Source organism: Fringilla coelebs (genome assembly GCF_963513975.1).
Source record: "Fringilla coelebs genome assembly, chromosome: 4".
In the NCBI taxonomy this organism is placed as follows: Eukaryota; Metazoa; Chordata; class Aves; order Passeriformes; family Fringillidae; genus Fringilla; species Fringilla coelebs.
The window spans coordinates 2856308-2878634 of record NC_140032.1 but is presented as its reverse complement, the minus strand read 5'-3'; the positions used below and the strand labels follow the sequence as shown (position 1 = coordinate 2878634).

The following is a 22327-nucleotide window of genomic DNA, read 5'->3' as shown; positions in this document are numbered from 1 at the left end:
CATATTCCTTACCCCATCAATGCACTAATAGAAACAAAATTTTCCTCAAAATGGGATTGAGTCTCCCCTGTGGCAGATTGGATTTTAAGTGAAAATTAAACAGGAGGAAGCAAATATTTTGAAAATGCCTTTCAGGAGAAACAGAAAAAGCCCCACTGAACAGGTTGGAGGCTGGAGACCAAGTGCGAGACTGAGATGGACTGCAGGGGCTGTTGGATTAACAACCCAGGAGAAAAGGCCACCAAATGCTGCAGAAACAATACTGGACACAAATTATGGAAGTCACTGGAGCAGAGCAGCAGGCTACATAAAACACTGCTGGCTCTGGGGTGCTCTTCCTCCAGGCCTGGGAGATTTTTGCTGCCTTGAAGCCAGTATGAGCCATGAAGATGGGCTGGGCTGGGAGATAACATTTACAGGGGTGCTTCCCAAGCCTTTTCCCTCACAAGGGGCACTGGGATTGCAAACAGATGCTCGTGGCTGCTTTCAAACAACAGCTTTAGGTGTCAGTGGGTGGTTGGAAACTGCCTATAAAAGGCACAAAACACACAAAACAAGAGTGGGACTCAGATGCTGGACCTACAAACAGGGACCAACCCCAGCTCCCTCCCCATCCTTCAGGGAGGTAAGCACAACATCTCAGGGAGGTTGGAACAGCCAGTGACTTCAATGAGCTGTGTGTGGAAGACCTGTGGTCTTGCTCTTGGGTTCCTCAAGTACTAACATCGCCCCCGAGAGTCGTAAGAATTACATCATCTCTACATCAAAATGTACAAAACAAAAATGGCACCGTCACCCATGGCCTCCTGGCCTGTGCCTCCAGAGAAGTGCCACGGCCACCCAGCTGCTCCAGGAGGTCCTCACCTGGTCCAGTTTGCCGGAGATGGGCAAAATCTTTGGTGGGTTACCGGGCTCTCGGTACTGGGGCGGCGGCGGGGGCAGGTTCTTCTCGTTGTTGGCGGTCACGTTCCCGCAGATGTCCACCTTCACCTTCTCGCTCTTGCGCGCCTCGCCGTTGATGTAGAGGGAGTTGGAGACTTTCTCCGACTTGTAGGTCTTCTCCTCGCCCGAGTAGCGGTGGGAGATGTCCCGCCCGGAGTAGCCATTGCGGGGCCCGTCGGCGGGCCGGCCGCCGCTCTGCGTGCGCGTGCCCACGCTCTTCATGGCGAACTCCTGGTCGTTGGCCACCCCGCTGCCCACGCTGCCCATGGCGCTCCTGGGGATGGTCTGGGAATAGCGCGGGGCGAAGCCGTGGAAGCTCTCCGGGCTGGGGTAGGCCGGGTCACTGAGGACGGGCAGCGTCTCTAGCGTGGCCATGGCAGCGTAGGGGTGAGGTGGAGGCGCAGCTCAGTGGCACTGGGACAAGGAGGGGGGGAAAAAGGGTTGTTAGAGAGGTGACTTTTGTCTGCAGTGCCCCTTTGCGGGTCAAAATTATGTCCTGGTGATTGAAACTGTTGTCTGGAAAAAAAGTGCCGTGCCCTTTGCGGGTCAAAATTATGTCCTGGTGATTGTCACTGTCATATTTTCTGAAAAATCCCTCTGCCCAGGATTTTCTCCTGGGAAGCTGAGAAGCCTCAGAGGAAAAGGAAAAACGATATTATCTCATTTTTTCTCTCCTGTGTTTTGCTGCTTTGGAATGTGGTTGGAGATTGTTTATCCAACAGGAGAATTGTTTTTACTTAATGACCAATCACAGCCAGCTGTGTCGGGAACTCTGGAAGCAGTCACGACTTTTTAATTAGTATCTTGTTAAACCTTCTGTAAGATACTTTCTCTATTCTTTAGTATATTTTTAGTATAATATAATATAATATAATATAATATAATATAATATAATATAATATAATATAATATAATATAATATAATATAATATAATATAATATAATATAATATAATATAATATAATATAATATAATATAATATAATATAATATAATATAATATAATATAATATAATATAATATATATTTTATATATTATATAATTTTATATATAATTATATTGTATATAATTATATATAAAATATAATATATACAATATATAATATATAATGTATTATAATATAATGTATATTTATATATATAATATAATTTTATATATAATTATATTATATATAATTGATATTATATTATATTATATTATATTATATTATATTATATTATATTATATTATATTATATTAATAAATTAGCCTTCTAAGAACATGGAGTCAGATTCCCAATTCCTCCTTCGTCCTGGGGACCCAGCAAATTCCCCAGGTGATGGGGTTCTCCTCTCCTGTGGGATCCCCAGATCCCTTGGAGGAGCAGCATTCCCCAACCCCCCCCACTGTTATCAAAAGGAGCTCCTAATCTTCTCAATCCGAGGGCTGTGGTTCCCAGGGGAGTGAGTTGCATGGATTTTAGTAGGCACAGTTCTATGGCACTGGTGAGACACAACCATTTGCTGTGCCCAAGCTTGAATTATTTCTGTCACTTTTCCCAGGTCTGAGTAGGTTTGTGTTCCCATGGGGATGGAAGGTCTCCATCCCTGGTCCTGGTTCATTCAGGTGCTCTCTCCTGCACATCCCTTAGGGATGACACCACAGGGTTTAAGCAACACAATTTCCATCTCTTTCTTGGGATTGTTGCTCACCCAAACCTGAGCTTATAAAAAGATGTTTTTTTTGTGCAGCTGTCATCCTAAATTTGCTTTTAAATCTTTATTCCCCTTCTCCATTTCATTCTTGCTTAGGCTGTGCCTTGGGTTGGCCAAAACTAGGCGATGGGACATGGATAACATGCAAATAATGTTTTCAAAAGCTGTCTTTCACTAGGGTTGTCCTGGGACCAATTTTCCTTGGGACCAATTCTCAGCTGTCTAGATGCTCTTCATCAGCTTTTACACAAAGGTGTAAAATCTTATTTAAGGAAATAAAAGACCCACAACAACCTTTTTTTTTTGTTGCCTCATTGAATGATGGAGAATTTGAACCTGTACCAGCCAAGAATCTCATTACCTGAAGGAAGGGAGAAGGAGCATTGCAAATTTTGAGTGATTGAACCAAACCTGGAGGAAAAAAAGGTCAGTGGCTTGTGGTCAGCTGTGGGCACTCAGCTGACCATTGCCCACCTGCCCTGCTGAGTTCATTGACTTGGTCCCCATGGGACAGAATTGATGCTTTTCTTTTGTCTCAGGCACCCTCAGTTCCAGGATTTCCAGGATAATCCATCCTGACAGCGTGGAGGCTAAAGCAAGACTTAAGGGCAGCAGAAGCTGCAGGTTTCCCTGTGGATGGGATAAAAATAGTGATGCCCTTTGGAGAAAGGCTCAAGGATGGGAGCAGTCAGGCAGGACCTGCAGGAAGGGGAGATGGAGAAAATCCCCATTTCAGTGGGGTTCTCCCTCTCCTTGGGGTAGGGATGTTCATTCAGCCCTCCCTGAGTAAAGCAGAGCTGGGTTTATTTCCCTGGAGAGCAAGCTGAGGTCTGGAGCTCAGCTCCCACGTGGTGTCTCACAGGGCCTTGCTATTTGCACTAATAATGGAATGGAAAAAGAATTAAAAAGGTTAAAGCAGGGTCTGTGCTGCTCAACTTTGCTTTTATTAAACTGCATTTCTGGAGGCTTCTCCCCCTCCTTTCCCAGCACCCTGCCCTGACCAAAGTACAGCCTGAGTGGCAGATGTGGCAACTGCTGTGCAGAGGGAGAGGACACAGAGCTGTTGAGATGGGATTTAAGGTCCTTTCCAACCCAACCCAGCCCATTCTGGGATTTTATGATCATTTGTAATCCCATTTCTGGGATTTTATGATCAACAAGCATTAGGTGAGCACTCTGTGGTCCCTCTGAGTTTGCACCTCTGTCCCCAGCAGATGATCTCATGCCATTCCCTGATGAAAGTCTAAAGACCAGGCAGTAAAGGAGGATCACATGAGCACGTGGGGGCATCCCCCACAGCCAAAACACGAGTGTTTATTGCCCATAAGTGACAAAACCTCTGCCAGCAGCCAGGAGTGGCAGGGTCTGGTCATATAGGAGGCATGTGACATTGGGACACGTGCTCTGAGCAGCACTCAAAGGCTCATGACCCTGCCACACCCTAAAGACACTTCCCAAAGAACATCAGACTGACAGCTCATGAGTGCACCATGCCCAGGGGTCAGTCCAGGTGCTTGCTGAGCACCTGGAGACTCGGCTGGGCTGCGGGGCGATGAGGAAGGATGGAGAACACCCACCTGAAGCCACGCTCAGCCAACGGTGCCTTGGGATTTTATGAGTGAAGGGAAGACTTTTTGTCCTCCTAATTTAGGAGTAACCTGCTTTTCAGTGATTTTGGGAATCTTTATAGGCTGTGACTTCATTTTATGGGACACCAGGCACCACGGGAGGGATGAGCTGGAAGGTCTCAGCTCCAGACAAGGATGTGGCATTGTCTCCTTGCAGTGCTCCCCAGCCAGCCAGGAAGAAATCCAGGTTACTTTTCCCTCACTGGGTAAATTTCACAGTGACATTTGCACATTTACATTGACTCTCTGAGGGCAGGGATGAGGTCACTGGAAAGTTTGATCCTTCCAAAAGGGGAAAAAAAAAAAAAAAAAGCCAACACAACAAGAAGCATTTTCTTTTAACTGGGAATCATCCAAGAAAATATTCTGAAAAAAACCTCTGTTCTTAGCTTGTGTTTACTGCAAACCCGGGATCTGATAAACAGGGCATACAGACAAGTGTTACAAATATGTTATTAAGGAGATTCCAGAAGTGCCAAGAGCTCCCTGACAGTACAGCTTTGTTTGCCAAAAAGGGCCATTTTTTCCCTGAGAACAACAACCCTTGGATTTGTACCTTCTGGCCAGCTCCAGTTCCCAGTCAGGTTTTACATTGGTTGTTCCTCAGCTGAACTGTGAAATCAAATTTTGAGCACAGGAATAATTTTACCACGCTCTTTTTTTTTTTTTTCCAGGTTTGGGGGAATGTGTGACTAAAAACTTCCCCAGGACATTTCTTCTCCTGAAGTCTCAGCATCTCTGGGGCAAGAGGACAAGAGGGAATGGCTTCAGACTGACAGGGCAGGGTTATGTGGGATATTGGGAAGAAATTCTTGACTGAGGGTGGTGAGGCCCTGGCACAGGATGCCCAGAGAAGCTGTGGCTGCCCCTGGATCCCTGGCAGTGTCCAAGGCCAGGCTGGACAGGGCTTGGAGCACCCTGGGATAGTGGAAGGTGTCCCTGCCCATGGCAGGGGTAGGGACTGGGTGAGCTTTAAGGTCCCTTCCAAACCAAACTATTCCATGATTCCATGAGAACTGCCTCCTTCCCATGGGAGCCTGAACTGACAGCTCATGTTGGAATGTTTCACAAACTTTGTTTGTGATCCCCAAGGGTGCTGAGCCTGTCCATGAGCACAGGGAGGCTGAGGGAAGCCAAGTGTTTGCCTTTATCAGCATGTCCATCCTTTAGGAGGAGAGCAGAGTCACCCTTGAGCATGGCTGGGTGACCTTCTGTGAGCAGGGACACTGGGAATCCACAGATTCCTTCTCTGAGCAGGGACATGAGGAATCCACAGATTCCTTCTCTGAGCAGGGACACTGGGAATCCACAGATTCCTTCTCTGAGCAGGGACACTGGGAATCCACAGATTCCTTCTCTGAGCAGGGACACTGGGAATCCACAGATTCCCTCTCTGAGCAGGGACACCAGGAATCCACACACTCCTTCTCTGAGCAGGGACACTGGGAATCCACAGATTCCTCCTCTGAGCAGGGACACTGGGAATCCACAGATTCCTCCTCTGAGCAGGGACACTGGGAATCCACACACTCCTCTGAGCAGGGACACTGGGAATCCACACATTCCACATTCCACCTCCCCATCCCATCCAGCGTCCTCTTGGCCTTTCCTGCAACAGCCTCGCCTCGGAGGCAGCAAAATTCTGATGCCTGATGCAGAAGATCTGGGGGGAAATGTCCTTTTCCCCAGCTGTGACAGGCAAACTCTGCATGTCCAACTCATACCAAGGTTTCCAGCCCTGCCTGCAGCTCCAGGACATTCCTGGATGTTATTGTAAGTACAAAAATTTGTAAAATAACAGCTTCATCTTTGCACTTGCTCTACCCAAACCATTCAGTGAATGCCTTCCAGTGCAGAAAGAAGAAAAATTGCTCTGAGATAAGCAGCTGAATGGTTAACCAGGACTAAATGATGGAGGCCTGGCTCTGTTGCTGCCTGGGGAGGTTAATTGTTAACACTCTCCTAACAAAGGCCTTGGGGAGACGGACACACAGACACACCTTGGCACTGTGCCGTGGGAGAAGGGAATCAGGGAAGGGGATCAGGGAAGGGGATCAGGGAAGGGGATCAGTGAAAGGAATCAGGGAAGGGGATCAGTCATGGCTCTTGGGCACCAGCAAAGAGCCCAAGGCAGGGCTTGGCACCCGTGCCCATCCCAGGCATGTGGTGCTGGCAGCAACAAAGGCACCTGAAGGTCAAAAACTCCCCCTGTTGCCAACTGCGGTAACAGGTGTGTCCCTGACCTTCATTAGTCGGCTTTGTTTGCTTAACGAGAGAGCAATTAGTGACACCTTAACTCTGCTCTGTTGTTTTTGCAGGGGTAGGGCCTCACCTGCCCGGTGTTTACAGCTCTGGGCTTTGTTGGCAGCGCTGCCCAGGGGTTGGGTTGGTTGGAGGAGGAAAAGTCAGCGTGCCCTGTGGTGGTGGAGCAGGTTGGAAAGGGTGGGGAAAGAGTGGCTGTGATAATTTCAGCTTCATCCAGGAGGAGATGTGGAGAGGGAAGGGAGGGACAGCAATGGGTTAGCAGTGAAGACACAGACCCTGCAGGGAGCAAAGCCAGCTCTGTCCAGGGAGGTGTTAACGAGCCCTGGGGCAAAACCACCGCTGAAACCCAAGACTTGCACTTGTAGAATCATAGAATCGCTGAATTAGTCTGGTTAGAAAAACCCTCTGAGGCTGTGGGGTCTGACTGTTCCCCCAGCCCTGCCAAGGCCACCACTGACCATGTCCCCAAGTGCCACACCCCCGTGGCTTTTAAACCCCTCCAGGGATGGGGACTCCACCACTGCCCTGACCCTTCCCATGAAGAAATTTTCCCTAATATCCAGTCTAAACCTCTCCTGTTTAGAGGCTGTTCTCTCTTGTCCTCTTAGTTTCAGCCACATCCCTCTTCCTCTCCCTCACCTTTTCTTGTACATCATGTCCTCCAGAAAGGCCACTCAGCCACTGCTCTGCCTCCTGTGTGTCACAGGCCACCCCTTGCCACCTCCTTGTGGCCATGCTGGTCCCAAACCTGGCTGAGCTCCTCCACTGGGGTTGATTCAGGAGGCAGGGATGCCACAGCTCCCCTCCCACCTGGCTGCAGAGCCCCAGCTCCTCCTGATCTCCTGCACCCTTCTCAAGCTGCTCACTCTGAAGAGGAGAACAGAATGAGCTTTTCTTGTCTCTCACAGGCATTTTTTTCCAGCCCTCAAGTGACTCTTGTGGCTCTTTTCTGCACCTCCTCCTACTCCTTTCCCCCCATCCTGGCTTGGTGGCTTCCAGGCTTTCCTCTGCCACTGGAATACAGCAGGAACACACTTGAACCTGTCTGCAAAAACATGCAGATCTTCAGCTTTTCAACCACAAGCTTTTTCCACCACCAAAAGCCAAATGAACTCAGAAGAACAACTGCTCTTCCCCCAGGTCACAGACCTCTTTTCCCATTTATCCCTGCACTGCAGATCTTTTCCTCCCCACTCAGAGCTAAAAATCAAACTCAGGAGGGTCAAGCAGTGGCAGATTCTTGCAGCCACCCTCAGACACCTCTTGGGCTGTGGGGCTGCTATGTATCTGCACATTTTCCATCCTTCTGTGCAAAGGATTTATGATTGGATTTACTTTTGGACACAATCCTGAGTAACGTGCCCTAGGGCACCCTGCTGGAGCAGGGAGGTTGGACTTGGACTGCCCAGCATGGCAGTCCTGCCTAGAAACACCCAATTTGAGAACGTGGGGACCACCCTGTCCCTCTGTGACCCCCCTCCAATTTCCAGCTCCCCCTGTCCCAGCACCTGAGAGCACTGAGGGCTCTGCAGCATCCTCTGGATAACTGGAAAGTTCCAAGGTCAAAGCCCTCAGCCCTCCCAGTACAAACCCATTTCTGAGACAGGAGGATCCCACTTTGCTTTTCTCTCCTGCAGAGAGGGGGTGGCAGGGTTAGGGGCAGGCAGGTCCTGGTTTTAGGGGCTTTTGGGGGCTGAGTTTCCTCGGGCTGCTGTGGGAAATAAAAGTGAGCCGGCTTAGAAACATTTCCTTTCCCTTTCCGCCTGCTAATGAGATAATTACAGCCTTTTGTATTCTGGGAAACGACTTTCTCATTATGGGGGCCGCATCAGCTATTTACATAATAAGGCTGAAACAAAAGAGATGAGATGAAAGGACCCAGGCAGCTCCTTGGGGGAGCTCTGTTGAGCTGCCAAGGGACAGCCCAGCAGGATGACAGATTCCTGCATCCCCAAAGCTCCTCTGGACTGGAGTGGGTGGCAGCACTTGACTCAGGATGTCCCCTGCATGGGATGCTCCTCATTCTCAGCCCTCAGGACCAGCTCATTCTTAAACCACTCACTGCAGTTCCTGATGCCAAAGAGTTTGGGAGGGTGGCCATGAACCCAGACCCGCATCAAGGAGAGTCCTGGCAGCATCTGTGGGGCTGGCAGAGGCACCTGGTGACGAGTCCCACCACCAGAGGATGTCTTGTACAAACTGGCCTGTCCCTTGTCCCATCTGCCGTGTCCCAGTTTCCTCCAGTTGTGGTCAAGGGACATTCTGGGTACCAACCTATCCCATCCCATATCCCACATCCCACATCCCACATCCCATATCCCACATCCCACATCCCCTATCCCATATCCCATATCCCATATCCCATATCCCATATCCCACATCCCATATCCCTTTTCCTTGTTGCACTTTCTGACCAAAGGACATGATGGGTACCAGACTGTCCCAGCCCATTTCCCTGTCCCCCCAGTCAGCCAAGGGATGCATTGGATATGAACTTGTCCCATCCCATTTCCCATTATTTCCCATTATTTCCCATTATTTCCCATTATTTCCCATTATTTCCCATTATTTCCCATTTCCCCATCCCCCCAGCTGTACCAACCTGTCCCACCCCACGTCCCAGTTCCCTGCCAAGGGATGCATTGGATATAAACCTGTCCCATCCCATTTCCCATTCCCATTTCCCATTATTTCCCCTTTCCATTTCCAATTTCCCACTTCCATTTCCCATTGTTTCCCATTGTTTCCCATTGTTCTCCAGTTCCCATTATTTCCCATTTCCATTTTCTTATTTCCCATTATTTCCCATTATTTCCCATTATTTCCCATTATTTCCCATTATTTCCCATTATTTCCCATTATTTCCCATTTCCATTTCCCATTCTCATTTCCCATTATTTCCCATTCCCATTCCCATTTCCCATTATTTCTCATTTCCCATTATTTCCCATTTCAATTTCCCATTATTTCCCAATATTTCCCATTCCCCATTATTTCCCATTTCCATTTCCCATTCTCATTTCCCATTCTCCATTATTTCCCATTCCCCATTATTTCCCATTCTCCATTATTTCCAATTTCCCATTATTTCCCATTGTTCCCCATTCCCCATTATTTCCCATTTCCCATTATTTCTCATTTCCATTTCCCATTCTCATTTCCCATTCTCCATTATTTCCCATTCTCCATTATTTCCCATTCCCCATTATTTCCCATTTCCCATTATTTCCCATTGTTCCCCATTCCCCATTATTTCCCATTCCCCATAATTTCCCATTATTTCCCATTCCCCATTATTTCCCATTCCCCATTATTTCCCATTTCCCTCTCCCCCCAGCTGTACCAACCTGTCCCACCCCATGTCCCAGTTCCCTGCCCCCACAGCTGCCTAGGGGCACACTGGCCACCAGTCTGTCCCATCCCACACGCCAGAGCCCTGTCACCACCTGGCCAAGGAGCTCTCTGAGTACCAAACTGTGCCTGCCAGCCTCGCCACCTCTCTTCCCCAATAAAGGCCCCATTGTTCCCTGCAGAGCCCGAACAGAGCAGCCTGCTCCACCTTCCCTGGCCCTCACTCCCACCCTGCTATCAGTTTTCCTCCCTCAGTTGCTCGCTGTGTTTAAGGGACACAGTCCGCTGCCACCCTGTCCCCATCCCCCAGGATGTGGCAGGAGGGGGAATCGTGGCAAAGCGCAGCCACAATCTGCTCTGTGGCCTTGGCTCTGCGCCCTCCTGCTTGTCCCTCCTTCCATCTCAGCTCCCTGAGGCTGTTCCTGGAATGGACACCCTGCCACAGCTTCCTGGCAACCTCTGACAGTAAAACAATCAGTAAATCCATCTGGGCATGGCTATTGCTCACCCTGAGCAAGCTGCTCCCCCTGTCCCAATCCCAGCTCCTCATCTCTGGGGGTTTTATCCCAGTTTTAACCCACAGGATTTTCTGAATCTGAAAAAGCAGGCAGAGTGGAATTAAAAGCCAAGCACCTGGCAGGCCACGCCAGCCTTGAGCTGTTCCAGTAAGGGAAGAAATCAGAATTATTCTGGAGGCTGCAGCAAGGTGGGCAAAGCCCCAGAGAAACCTCAGCAGGTGACGTGGAGGTGTGACAGGGCACATTTGTACAGTCCCAAGGAGGCTTTTTTGTCTCATCCTTGGAGGTTTTCAAGCCCTGAACACCAGGAGCAGGATGGACTGGAGAGCTCCTGGGGTCCTTTCCACATGGAATTATCCTGCCATGGAATTTTTCACAAGCCACCCTGGATATCCACCAGCATTCCCCTGGCCAAGGTCCTCATCCTCAGGGGGATTTTCCCCCTTTTCCCCATCTGCTCTCAGAGCCCTGGGTTTGGATCCAGGCTGGCATCCTCCAGGAGGGACCTGAGGGCAGACAGGAAGGATTTTCCATGCCCTGCCTGATCTGTGCCCATCATCCCAAGGGGCAGCAGGACAGGATGGTTTCAAGCTCATCCCAAAGTGCCTTCCCAAATCCATCAGGGAGGGTTCATTCATGGCCTCCTCTGTGACCCCTGTGACTGCCCCCAGAAGATACTCAGGGCCAGCTGTGTCATTGTCCCCAGTGAGGTCCTGATGGCAACCTCTGCCCAGAAAAGCACCAGCTTTGGTGGCACAGGGAAAACTCCCTGGATTCCCTTGGAACAGGACAAGGGCTTTGATGGAGCTGGCTGCAGCCCTGAGGGTCTGGGATGCCCCATACCATAGGGGTCATCCCAGCCCTGTGTGCCTCAGTTTCCCCTTGTTAAGGGGCTGCCAGTGGGATCCAGGGTGAGATTTCCCCACCCTGAACAATCCATCTCTGCACCCCATCTCTGCTCTGACCCCCTGGTGCAAACAGCAGGCACTTCCCATCCCTAAAAAGCAACTGGGAAGGGTCCCAGCAGCTCAGCCCTGCACTAATCCACAGAAGATCCTTTGGGAAGGTGGCTGGAGATGAGGTGCTGCCAGCTGAGCCCGTGGGGCTCCCCAGCACAGGAGATATGTGGTGACCCCTGAAAGTGTCCCAGCACGGAGCTACATCCCTTGCCCGGCTCCCCAGCACCTTCCTGAGCATCCTCACAAATCCCCACGGCCCAGATCTCAGGGATCCCGATGTGATCCAAGCTCCATGGCCCCAAATGCCAGAGGGATCCCCCTTTTTGTCACCAGCCCCTCCTGCAGACGGGCTGTTGCAGGAGGAGGACCCTTTGGGATGAGCCATCACCCCCAGAGCGGTTCCACGGAGCCCTGCCCGGCTCTGCCATCCCCAAACTTTGCCCAAACCCTGTCCCAGGGCAGGAAGGACAAAGCGGGGACCCGCCACCAGCCCGTGATTTATCATTAACCCGGCCCCAGGAATTTCTTGGGCGCGGAGCCAGCCCGGGAAGCGCTCGCTCCTCCCCGGACACCGCGCTGGGAGCGAACCCCCACGCCGGGTGCCTTGTGCCCACCGCTGAATTAGAACCATGCCCTAAAATCCACCCAGCTGCGAGGTCTCGGTGCTGGGGGGATCCCAGGGGGGGTTTATAGAGGGGAAAATCGCATTTTTTCCCACCCAGCACATCCCATCCCTGACCCCCGCGGCGAGCGCAGCCCGGTTATAGGAATGCGGTTTTTGTTGACGGAGTAACGAAACTGTTTTTTGTCTCTTTAAAAAGGAAAGAAGCTTAGAAGTTTTTCTCTTCGATTAGGTGAAAAAGGCGTCTTATAGGCCTGAGAAACTTCACCTCAAACTTTAGGATAGCTAATTGGACAGGAGCTGGGCAACTCGCTAGAAAAATAAGTGAACAAAAAAACAAATCGCTTTTGTGAGGTGTTTTACCAAGAGCAGGAAGTTCTTGCACTTGGCTCGGTTTTTCTGTTTGTTATTCTGTCTTTTATTAAACCTTTTTGTTTCTAACTCTGCAGCAGAAGCTATCTTGCTGACTTTATGCCTCCAAAGGTAGCTGAGCTATCTTCAGCGTGAAATAGATCTCCAAGAGTTTATGAGACCTGGCTCAAAGAGGCTCCTACCTCTATCACCCGCTGTGCCCCCCCCAAAAAAATCACCTGCAAAGCGTCCCTCCAGCTCAGCCCGGCGCTAATCCACCGCAAACCCTTCCCTCCCTGCCAAACAAAGACACCCAGCCCGAGGGGGAAGGAGAGGAAAAGAAAGATCCCAAAAAATCCGGCACCCGCCGCGATTTACCTGGGCAGCCCAGGGGTGCATCCTGCAGCTCCCCATCCTCCTCCGCCCGCGAAATTCATTGTTTCCCTGCGTGGTATCCCGGGAAAAAGTTCACAATAATACCTGGGGAGAGCAACCTGCTGCTGGGCTGGGGCCAAGGGCTGCCCTTGGCTCGGTGGGATTGGCCAGGGCGTCCGCAGGAGCTTGAATTAACTCTTTGTGCCACCTCCGGCAGGGCTTTGGGGAAGGGATGGCTCCCCTTGCTCCAAATGGAATTTGGGGCTGGTGGTTTGTTTTAGCAGAAATGGGGAATTTGGGGCTGGTGGTTTGTTTTAGCAGAAATGGAGAATTTGGGGCTGGTGGTTTGTTTTAGCAGAAATGGGGAATTTGGGGCTGATGGTTTGTTTTATCAGAAATGGGGAATTTGGGGCTGGTGGTTTGTTTTAGCAGAAATGGGGAATTTGGGTTTTCCAAAATCAGGATTTGGAGTTTGTCTTTTTCTGTTTTCAGATGGGGATTTTGGGGTTTGATGGTTTGTTTCTGCACAAATAGGGATGTGGGGATTTGGGAGGTTTTTGGGGGTTTGCTCAAATAGGGATGTATGGATTTGGAAAGTTTTGGGGTTTGTTCAAATAGGGATGTGTGGATTTGAGAGGTTTTGGGGTTTGTTCAAATAGGGGTTTGTGGATTTGGAAAGTTTTGGGGTTTGCTCAAATAGGGATATGTGGATTTGGGGTTTGCTTAAATAGGGATTTGTGGATTTGGGAGGTTTTGGGGTTTGTTCAAATACAGACGTGGATTTGAAAAGTTTTGGGGTTTGCTCAGATAGGGATGTGTGGATTTGGGAGGTTTTTGGGGGTTTGCTCAGATAGGGATGTGTGGATTTGGAAAGTTTTGGGGTTTGTTCAAATAGGGGTTTGTGGGTTTGGGAGGTTTTGAGGTTTGCTCAAATAAGATTTGTGGATTTGGGGTTTGCTCAAATAGGGGTTTGTGGATTTGGGAGGTTTTGGGGGTTTGCTCAGATAGGGATGTGTGGATTTGGGAGGTTTTGGGGTTTGCTCAAATAGGGATTTGTTAATTTGGAAAGTTTTGGGGTTTGCTCAAATAGAAATATGTGGATTTGGGAGGTTTTAGGTTTTCCTCAACCCCTGCCCACCTCTGGCAGGGCTTTGGGGAAGGGATGGCTCCATCCTCCTGCAAGGGGAATTTGGGGCTGGTGGTTTGTTTTAGCAGAAAGGGGGACTTTGGGTTTTCCAAAATAAGGATTTGGAGTTTGCCTTTTTCTGTTTTCAGATGGGGATTTGGGGGTTTGATGGTTTCTTTCTGCACAAATAGGGATGTGGGGATTTAGGAGGTTTTTGGGGTTTGCTCAAATAGGGATGTGTGGATTTGGGAGGTTTTGGGGTTTGTTCAAATAGGGGTTTGTGGATTTGGAAAGTTTTGGGGTTTGCTCAAATAAGATTTGTGGATTTGGGGTTTGTTCAAATAGGGGTTTGTGGATTTGGGAGGTTTTGGGGTTTGTTCAAATAGGGATTTGTTAATTTGGAACGTTTTGGGGTTTGCTCAAATAGAAATATGTGGATTTGGGAGGTTTTGGGTTTTCCTCAACCCCTGCCCACCTCTGGCAGGGTTTTGGGGAAGGGATGGCTCCGTCCTCCTGCAAGGGGAATTTGGGGCTGATGGTTTGTTTCAGCAGAAATGGGATCTTTGGGTTTTCCAAAATAAGGATTTGGAGTTTGCCTTTTTCTGTTTTCAGATGGGGATTTTGGGGTTTGATGGTTTGTTTCTGCACAAATAGGGATGTGTGGATTTGGGAGGTTTTTGGGGTTTGCTCAAATAGGGATGTGTGGATTTGAGAGGTTTTGGGGTTTGTTCAAATAGGGGTTTGTGGATTTGGAAAGTTTTGGGGTTTGCTCAAATAGGGATATGTGGATTTGGGGTTTGCTTAAATAGGGATTTTTGGATTTGGGAGGTTTTGGGGTTTGCTCAAATAGGGATTTGTTAATTTGGAAAGTTTTGGGGTTTGCTCAAATAGGGGTTTATGGATTTGAGAGGTTTTGGGGGTTGCTCAAATAGGGGTTTGGGGATTTGGGGTTTGCTTAAATAGGGATTTGTTGATTTAGGAGGTTTTGGGGTTTGTTCAAATAGGGGTTTGTGGATTTGAGAGGTTTTGGGGTTTGCAAAAATAGGGATTTTTTGATTTGGAAAGTTTTGGGGTTTGCTCAAATTGAGATATGTGAATTTGGGAGGTTTTGGGGTTTGCTCAAATAAGAGATTTGTGGATTTGGGGTTTGCTCAAATAGGGGATTGTTGATTTGGGAGGTTTGGGGTTTCTTCAAATGGGGATTTGTGGACTTGGGAGGTTTTGGGGTTTGCTCAAATAGGGATTTGGTGTTCAGAGGCTTGTTTTATCTCAGGGAATTTGGGGTCAGACCATGTGTTTTTTCTTCAAATGGGAATTTTGGGGTCTGACAGCTTGGTTTTGCAAAGAGAAAGTTTTGAGGGTCTGACAGCTTGTTTTGCTTAACTGGAATTTTTGTATCTGACTGTTGAGTTCTTTTGTTTTAATACTTTTTTCTCAAATAGGGAATTTCAGGCTCTCAGAATTTGGTTTTTCTCAAATAAGGAATTTGAGAATCAATTTGCTCAAACAGGAATATTAGGATCAGACAGCTGGGGTTTGGGTTATTTTACAAATATAGGGAATTTTGGGGTCTGATGGCTTGGTTTTGATCAAGTCATGATTTTGGGATGGGGTAACTGATTTTGGCTAAAGGGGGATTTTGGGGTCTGGCAGCTGGGTTTTCCTCAAATAGGGATTTGGGGTCTGACTGCCTGTTTTGTTTGTTTGTTTGTTTGTTTTTCAAAAGGAGATTTTAGGATTTTATTTTTCAAGTGGGGATTGCTCAAAACAGCTCATTTTCACTCAAATACTAATTTTGGGAGCTTTCTATCAGGGGACCCTCCTCGAGTTTCCCATCCTTCTGGGGGTGCTTCCCAGCTGTGTGGCTGAAATGAAAGGCTGTGAAGAGCTCTGAAAGAAGGGCAGAGAATTGGACAGGTGGGACAGATGGGACGATGCCTCCAGAGCATGGTTTGGTTTGGAAAGGACCTTAAACCCCATCTCATTCCAACCCCTCCCACTATCCCAGATCTCCCCAAGCTCCATCCACCTGGCCAAAAGCTGGATGTGGATGCTGCCCTCTTTCCATTCCAGCCCTCAGAGCAGAGCCCTGCTGGCACAGGATAGCCCAGAGCTCCTTTTCCCACTTTCCCAGTGGCAGGAGAGCAATCAGCCTTCCCTTGGGGGGCCATCCAGCCTCAGCACTTACTCTGGATTATTTGCAGTCGTGGAGGGAGGGGAATAAAAGCCACACAAAGCTAACCCCTCATTGAAACCCATTTGCTGAGGTGAATTTTCTGTTGGCAGGATGTCTGGGGATCAAAGGAGTCGCCGGTCACGGGGTTGGTGTTGGTGGGCAAACAACAGCGAGAGCAGTAAAACAGCAATAATGCCAAAATAATCACATTTGGGTTAATGTGCATTCAAACCAGGGCAAAACACGCTGCTGGGGTGCAGGGGGAAGGTGTAAATTATACCAGAATGCGTTCCTGTGGAGATTCAAGCTCGCAATTTTACCCTTAAGCTCCAGAAGCAGAGAATTCTGACAAAGAGGCTGGTTTGGGGACGTGTGTGCAGCTTGGAAGCAGCCACACAGACACAGAGCCCTTCCCATCCCTGCTCTGGCAATGACCAGAGGTGGCTGAGGGGCTCTGCTGGGACAGGGACCCCTCCCAGCAGTGGGATTTGGGGAAGCAAATCAGCAGCTGCAGTGTCAGGAAACTGCCTGTCTCCTTTGAGAGCTGGCACTGCTGCAGTTCCCTGCTGGACAGCCACAGGCTCCTGTGCTCATCCTCCCTTTGGGAGCTGAGTTATGTCTTAGCACTCCCCACAGGGATGAATAAATCATGAGAGGAGAGATTTTGGAGAAGGCTGGGAGATCCAGGATAACCCGTGCTCCTGGTGCTCTGAGGTGGGGTGTAAACTTTTGAACCCCCAACTCTCATTTCTAACCCAGGGCTCGGGTGGCTGAGCCAGGAGCCTCTCTGCCCACCTCCAGCAGAGCCCCTCCATCACCTCTGGGAGCCAGCAGAGACCCCCAGTTCTCAGCCAGCACCCCTTTGTGCCAGGGCTCCTGCACAGCCAGCTGCACCCACCCTATTTCCCTGTCCCCATGGCACACAGCCACCAGGACTTGGTCTCAGCCCTTTGTGGGGTTCATCCTTCTCTGCTCTGCCCTTTTTGGGTGGCCATGGTCAAGCTGTGTCACCCAGACCCCACCAGCTGAGGTGACCTCCAGCCTGGGATTGCAGGGTTGGGTTTACCCACCTAAAAAACCTTCCCCACCCAGCCTTGCTCTGTCTTGGGCTCAGGCTTTGAACATCCCCCCAAAGCCTTCTTCCTCTTGGAGAAAGAAAAAATTACTCTTCCAAAATCCCAACTCTTTGTTCCCATGTCCAGTTTTCTTCTCCCTTTTCCTGGCAGCCCCCTGGCTGGGTGATTTCCATTCCCTTGGAGCTGCTCCATTTCAAGATCCCCAAGTTCTCTGAGGTCCTTGGAGTGGTTCAGAGTTCTTTGCACTGATCAGAGAAGGAATAAACCATCAGCTGCACTGAGGTCTGAAGGAGCATCCATGGGCCTGGACATTCCCCAGGGAAGAGAGGTAGAAAGCCTTGATGTGGGGAGATGGGAATGGGAGCAGAGACAGAGGCTGCCTGCACTGGGATTTCTTCCTGGAAACCTCTGGAGAGCTGCTTTTCCCTACAAAACATCCCAATGTGAGCAAGAGCCTCCTTCTCTCTTCACCCAGACTCCTTATTTAGAGGGAAGATAATTTTCAAATTGAGGAGCAGAAAGAAAACCCCTCTGAACACACTTTGAGATGAAGTGGCATCTCCATCCCAGCATGTCTCAGTGCCTTGGCTGGGCAATGCCAAGGTCTGGTGATGAAGACAGTTCTGAATTTGTGCTGGAAGCTTCCAGAGCTTCCCAACCAGCACCACAACAACTTAAACCCAGCTCAGACCTCAGCTGTGAGCCAGCTGTGCCTGCAAGTGCTTGACACCCCTCAGGCTGGGCACTGAAACCAGAATTCCTGCAGTACCTCCTCATCAGGCTCTGCTGGAAGCTCTTCCCCCCTCTCTGTTGTTAGAGCAGAGATTTCCAGCCCTGTTTTCAGAGGAAATCCCCAGTTTTCTGTGACACTCAATGGGTGTGGAACATCCAAGGGCTTCCCTGTGTTTGTGGAGAGATTCTGCCTGGCCTGGTTTGTTGTGAGTGATCTCAGGGACCACAGCCAAACGTGCAGGATGGGGCTGGTAGGGGAGCATGACTCCACCATGCCAGGAAATCCAACCTTTCTGCTGGGAATGCTGATAAAATCCCCAGCAGCCTGCACAGCCTGAGCAGGCTCTGTGGCTGAGCCTGCTGGGCAGGATGGCACCCAGAGTTTGTTTATCAGTTAACCAGAATAAACCTGGTTATGTGATCAAACAAATCTTCTCTGCACCTGGGGGTTCACCAGCACAGGGACATCCCACTGCTCTGCAGGTTGAAATGCTGGGAGAGGCTTTTCCTGCTCAGTAAATGGAATAATTTGAGCCTCTGTGACACCTCCTCATACCCACACAGAGCTGGGGGTGGGAGAGGAACCTTCTCCAAGCTGCCACAGGGGGTCCTGAGGCTGGGTTGACCCCAAAAAGCTGGGTTGATGCCAGTGCTGCAGTGGGGGACACTTTCCATCTCCAGTCCATGACATCTGCCTGCTCAGCTTGAGCCAGCACGAGCGAGCCAAAAGACTCTGCTTTATGTCATCCAGAGGGATGGTTTCCTATTCTGGAAAAAACCTCCCTGCTGCTATAAGCTGTCTCCTCCTGTACCAGCACAGAGCAGACAAAGCCTCACAGTGCTGGCAAGCCACAGCCTGGTGCATGGGCCAGCTCTCCCCATAAATCAGGAGAGGCTCCTGCATTTCCACCCGTGGGTGCTGAAAGCCCAGAGTGGGTGCTGGGTGTCCTGGCCACGGGATTTGGGTCAGGTGGGAGCTGCCTGCAGGGAGGATGTGAATTCTCAGGTTTCACAGATAATGTCTAGGCCAGAGAATTGTGGAAACTTAGAGTTGTGGAATGGTTTGGATTGAAAGAGAACCTCATCCAGTTCCAGCCCTCTGCCATGGGCAGGGACACCTTCCACTATCCCAGGGTGCTCCAAACCCCCTCCAGCCTGGCCTTGAACATTTCCAGGGATCCAGGGCAGCCACAGCTTCTCTGGGCACCCTGTGCCAGGGCCTCCCCACCCTCACAGGAAGGAATTTATTCCTAATATTTAGGCTAAATCTCTCATTGTTTAGTTTAAAACCATCCCTTATGCATCAGGCTGGATATTAGGAAGAAGTTTTTTACAGAAAGGGTGATAAAGTTCTGGAATGGCTGTCCAGGGAGGTGGTGGAGTCCCCATCCCTGAGTGTGTTTAACAAAGCCTGGATGTGGCACTGGGTGCCAGGGTTTATTTGAGGTGTTGGGGCTGAGTTGGACTGGATGATCTTGAAGGTCTCTTCCAACCTGGCCATTCATCCTGTGTGTCATCCATCCATCCATCCATCCATCCATCCATCCATCCATCCATCCATCCATCCTTGGGTGATTATCCAGAAGGAAGGAAACAAATCTCCCATTCACAGTCCCAAAGCATCAGGCCAGGCCTCACAAAAATGAATTGGAGCAAAGCAGCTTGCAGCCAGGAGGGGCAGATGAACCCTGAAATCACCAGGTGCTCAAGGATGCTGCTTGGAAATGCCCTTTTGTCCATATCAGGAGTTAGGGATTTGTCACAGCCCCCTTGGCTCAGGGTGGGAGGTGTTTTCCAGGGAGGAACATCAGGCTCAGGACTGAGTTGTGTGTGCTCATGCTGTCCCATCCATCACCTCCATCTCCATCTCTCTCCATCTCCATCTATCTCCATTTCCAATCTCCATCTCCATCGCCAATCTCCATCTCCATTTTCAACTCCAATCTCCAATCTCCATCTCCAATCTCCATCTCCAATCTCCATCTCCAATCTCCATCTCCATCTCCAATCTCCATCTCCATCTCCATTTTCAACTCCAATCTCCATCTCCATCTATCTCCATCTCCAATCTCCATCTCCAACTCCAATCTCCAACTCCAATCTCCATCTCCAATCTCCATCTCCATCTCCATTTATCTCCATCTCCAATCTCCATCTCCAACTCCATCTCCATTTTCAACTCCAATCTCCATCTCCATCTCCATCTATCTCCATCTCCAATCTCCATCTCCAATCTCCAACTCCAATCTCCATCTCCATCTCCATTTTCAACTCCAATCTCCATCTCCATCTCCGTCTCCATTTATCTCCATCTCCAATCTCCATCTCCAACTCCATCTCCATTTTCAACTCCAATCTCTATCTCCATCTATCTCCATCTCCAATCTCCATCTCCATCTCCAATCTCCAATCTCCATCCCCAATCTCCATCTCCAGTTTCCATCTCCAGTCTCCATCTATCTCCATCTCCAGTCTCCATCTCCATCACCTCCATCACGGCCAGCCTCTGCTCTGGGGAGGAATTGGTGGCTGAGTGGCCTCAGCAGAAGCAGAAGGATGAGAATCCTCGAGTCTTGGGGAAGATCTCCTGGGGGGGCAGTGGAACACGGAGCAGGAAGCCTGGAGCACCCCTGTGGTGGCTCCCAGGCCTCTCTGGGTAGGACACAAGGTTGACACAGTCCCTTTCCAGGCCACAGGGACCCAGCTGACACAGCCCATGGAGCACAGGGAGGGACTGGGCTGAAATGCCACCTGAATCCATGACCACCTGCTGGCCCTGGATCCTGGGAATTTGGAATTTGCGGTTAATGAATGACCTGAGTGCCACAAACACATCCCCCAGGTCCTCAGAGGAATGTGGGCATTCCCAGCCCTGAGGACACATTCCTTGGCAGGCACTGGCACTGACCCATGACTGGAAACCAGTTTCCCCAGTGGGTGAACCATGATTTTGCCTCCAGTTCTGCTCCAGCCACCATCTCCCTGGCTTCCTTTCCTTTAGGCTGTGTGGCCAATTCCCCCATTTCCCAACTCCCTGAACTTCCCAGACACTGAGGGATTCAGCCTTGCTCATCTCCAGGCTCATCCTCCTCGATCCATGCCCTGCCTCGGATGCCATGATGAGAAAAATAAAAGGAAAAGTCTTCACAACCCAGATTTGCAACTTGGGTGGCATCAGGATGGCCCAGAACTCAGAATCACCCCTCTGCATCACATATTAATCCTTAAAAACAGCAAGGAAGGATCCAGTTTGGCCAGGAAGAGGGATGGAAGGGGATGGGAGCACAGAGCCAAAATATGTGCTGCTGAACAGGGTGATGCCTCCAGGCTGCTTCCCGACCCTTTTTCCTGAATATTTGTGGCCAAGGCAGGGTTTTACTGCTCATGCCAGGGGATTGTGTCCCCCCTGAGCAGCACTGGTGGTGGGGGACACCTCTGTCCTGGAGATACCCATGGCTTGGACCTCAGTGGGCTGTGGGACAGAGAGACTGTGAAGTGACAAAATGGAAAAACTCAGAAAGGATCCACAGGCAAAATGGAAAATCTTGGTAAGGATCCACAGGCAAAAATAGAAAACCTCAGAAAGGATCCAGAGGCAAATGGAATACATCAGAAAAGATTCACAGGTAAAATGGAAAACATCAGAAAGGATCCACAGGCAAAATGGGAAATCTTGGTAAGGATCCACAGGAAAAAGGGAAACCTCAGAAAGGATCCAGAGGCAAAATGGAAAATCTTGGTGAGGATCCACAGGCAAAAATAGAAAACCTCAGAAAGGATCCAGAGGCAAATGGAATACATCAGAAAAGATTCACAGGTAAAATGGAAAACATCAGAAAGGATCCACAGGCAAAATGGAAAATCTTGGTGAGGATCCACAGGCAAAAAGGGAAACCTCAGAAAGGATCCAGAGGCAAAAATCCCCCTTGTGTTGGAAGCATTTTTGGCTGTGATCCCGCTGTGATTTTGCCTTGTCAGGAATGATTTTGTGGATCACCTGGGAGATCCTCCTGCATTCTGGAGCAACCTTGGAGCACCTCAGGCGTTAGTGACCCGCCAAGCCTTCACCCTACAGGGCCAAACCAGCTTTCCTCTGCAGTTTTCTTGCATCCTCAGCATCCCCAGCCCATTTTTGGGAGGGTGCTCCTCCACAGCAGGAGAATGGAGCAGTTGGCTCCTGGTCCAAGCCACAGGAGATGCCAGGGATGGAGGAAACCTGGCTCCAAGGTTTTCCTTTCCCAGCCTTGCCAATGCACAGCCATCACCTCCTGCTCCTTCCCAGAGGGATGATGGATGGGGAAACCCAGGAATGGCATTTCCCTGGAGGTGGTGGAGTCACAGCTGCCCTGTGGCCCTCACCCCTCACCTTCTGAACGAACCACAGAGAATTTAGGGTGGGGAACAAGAGGAAGGAGTTGAGGGGATGGGTCAGGGAGGGAGAATTTCCATAGCTGCATAATAAAGGTGATTACATAAGGGCATCCTGCGTCATCTGCGGCTGGCATCTCCGGA

At 49.7% G+C, this 22327-nt stretch overlaps 1 protein-coding gene across 1 annotated transcript in view; it reads right to left on the bottom strand.

Moving 5' to 3' along the window:
• The window catches only part of LZTS3 (leucine zipper tumor suppressor family member 3), a 45505-nt gene that overhangs the window by 3422 nt on the left and 19756 nt on the right, over nt 1–22327 (bottom strand). Inside the window, exon 2 of the mRNA XM_084204479.1 lies at nt 865–1356. Coding sequence (XP_084060605.1) covers nt 865–1317 — 453 coding nt within the window. The 5' untranslated portion in view covers nt 1318–1356. The remainder of the gene's footprint in view (nt 1–864; nt 1357–22327) is intronic.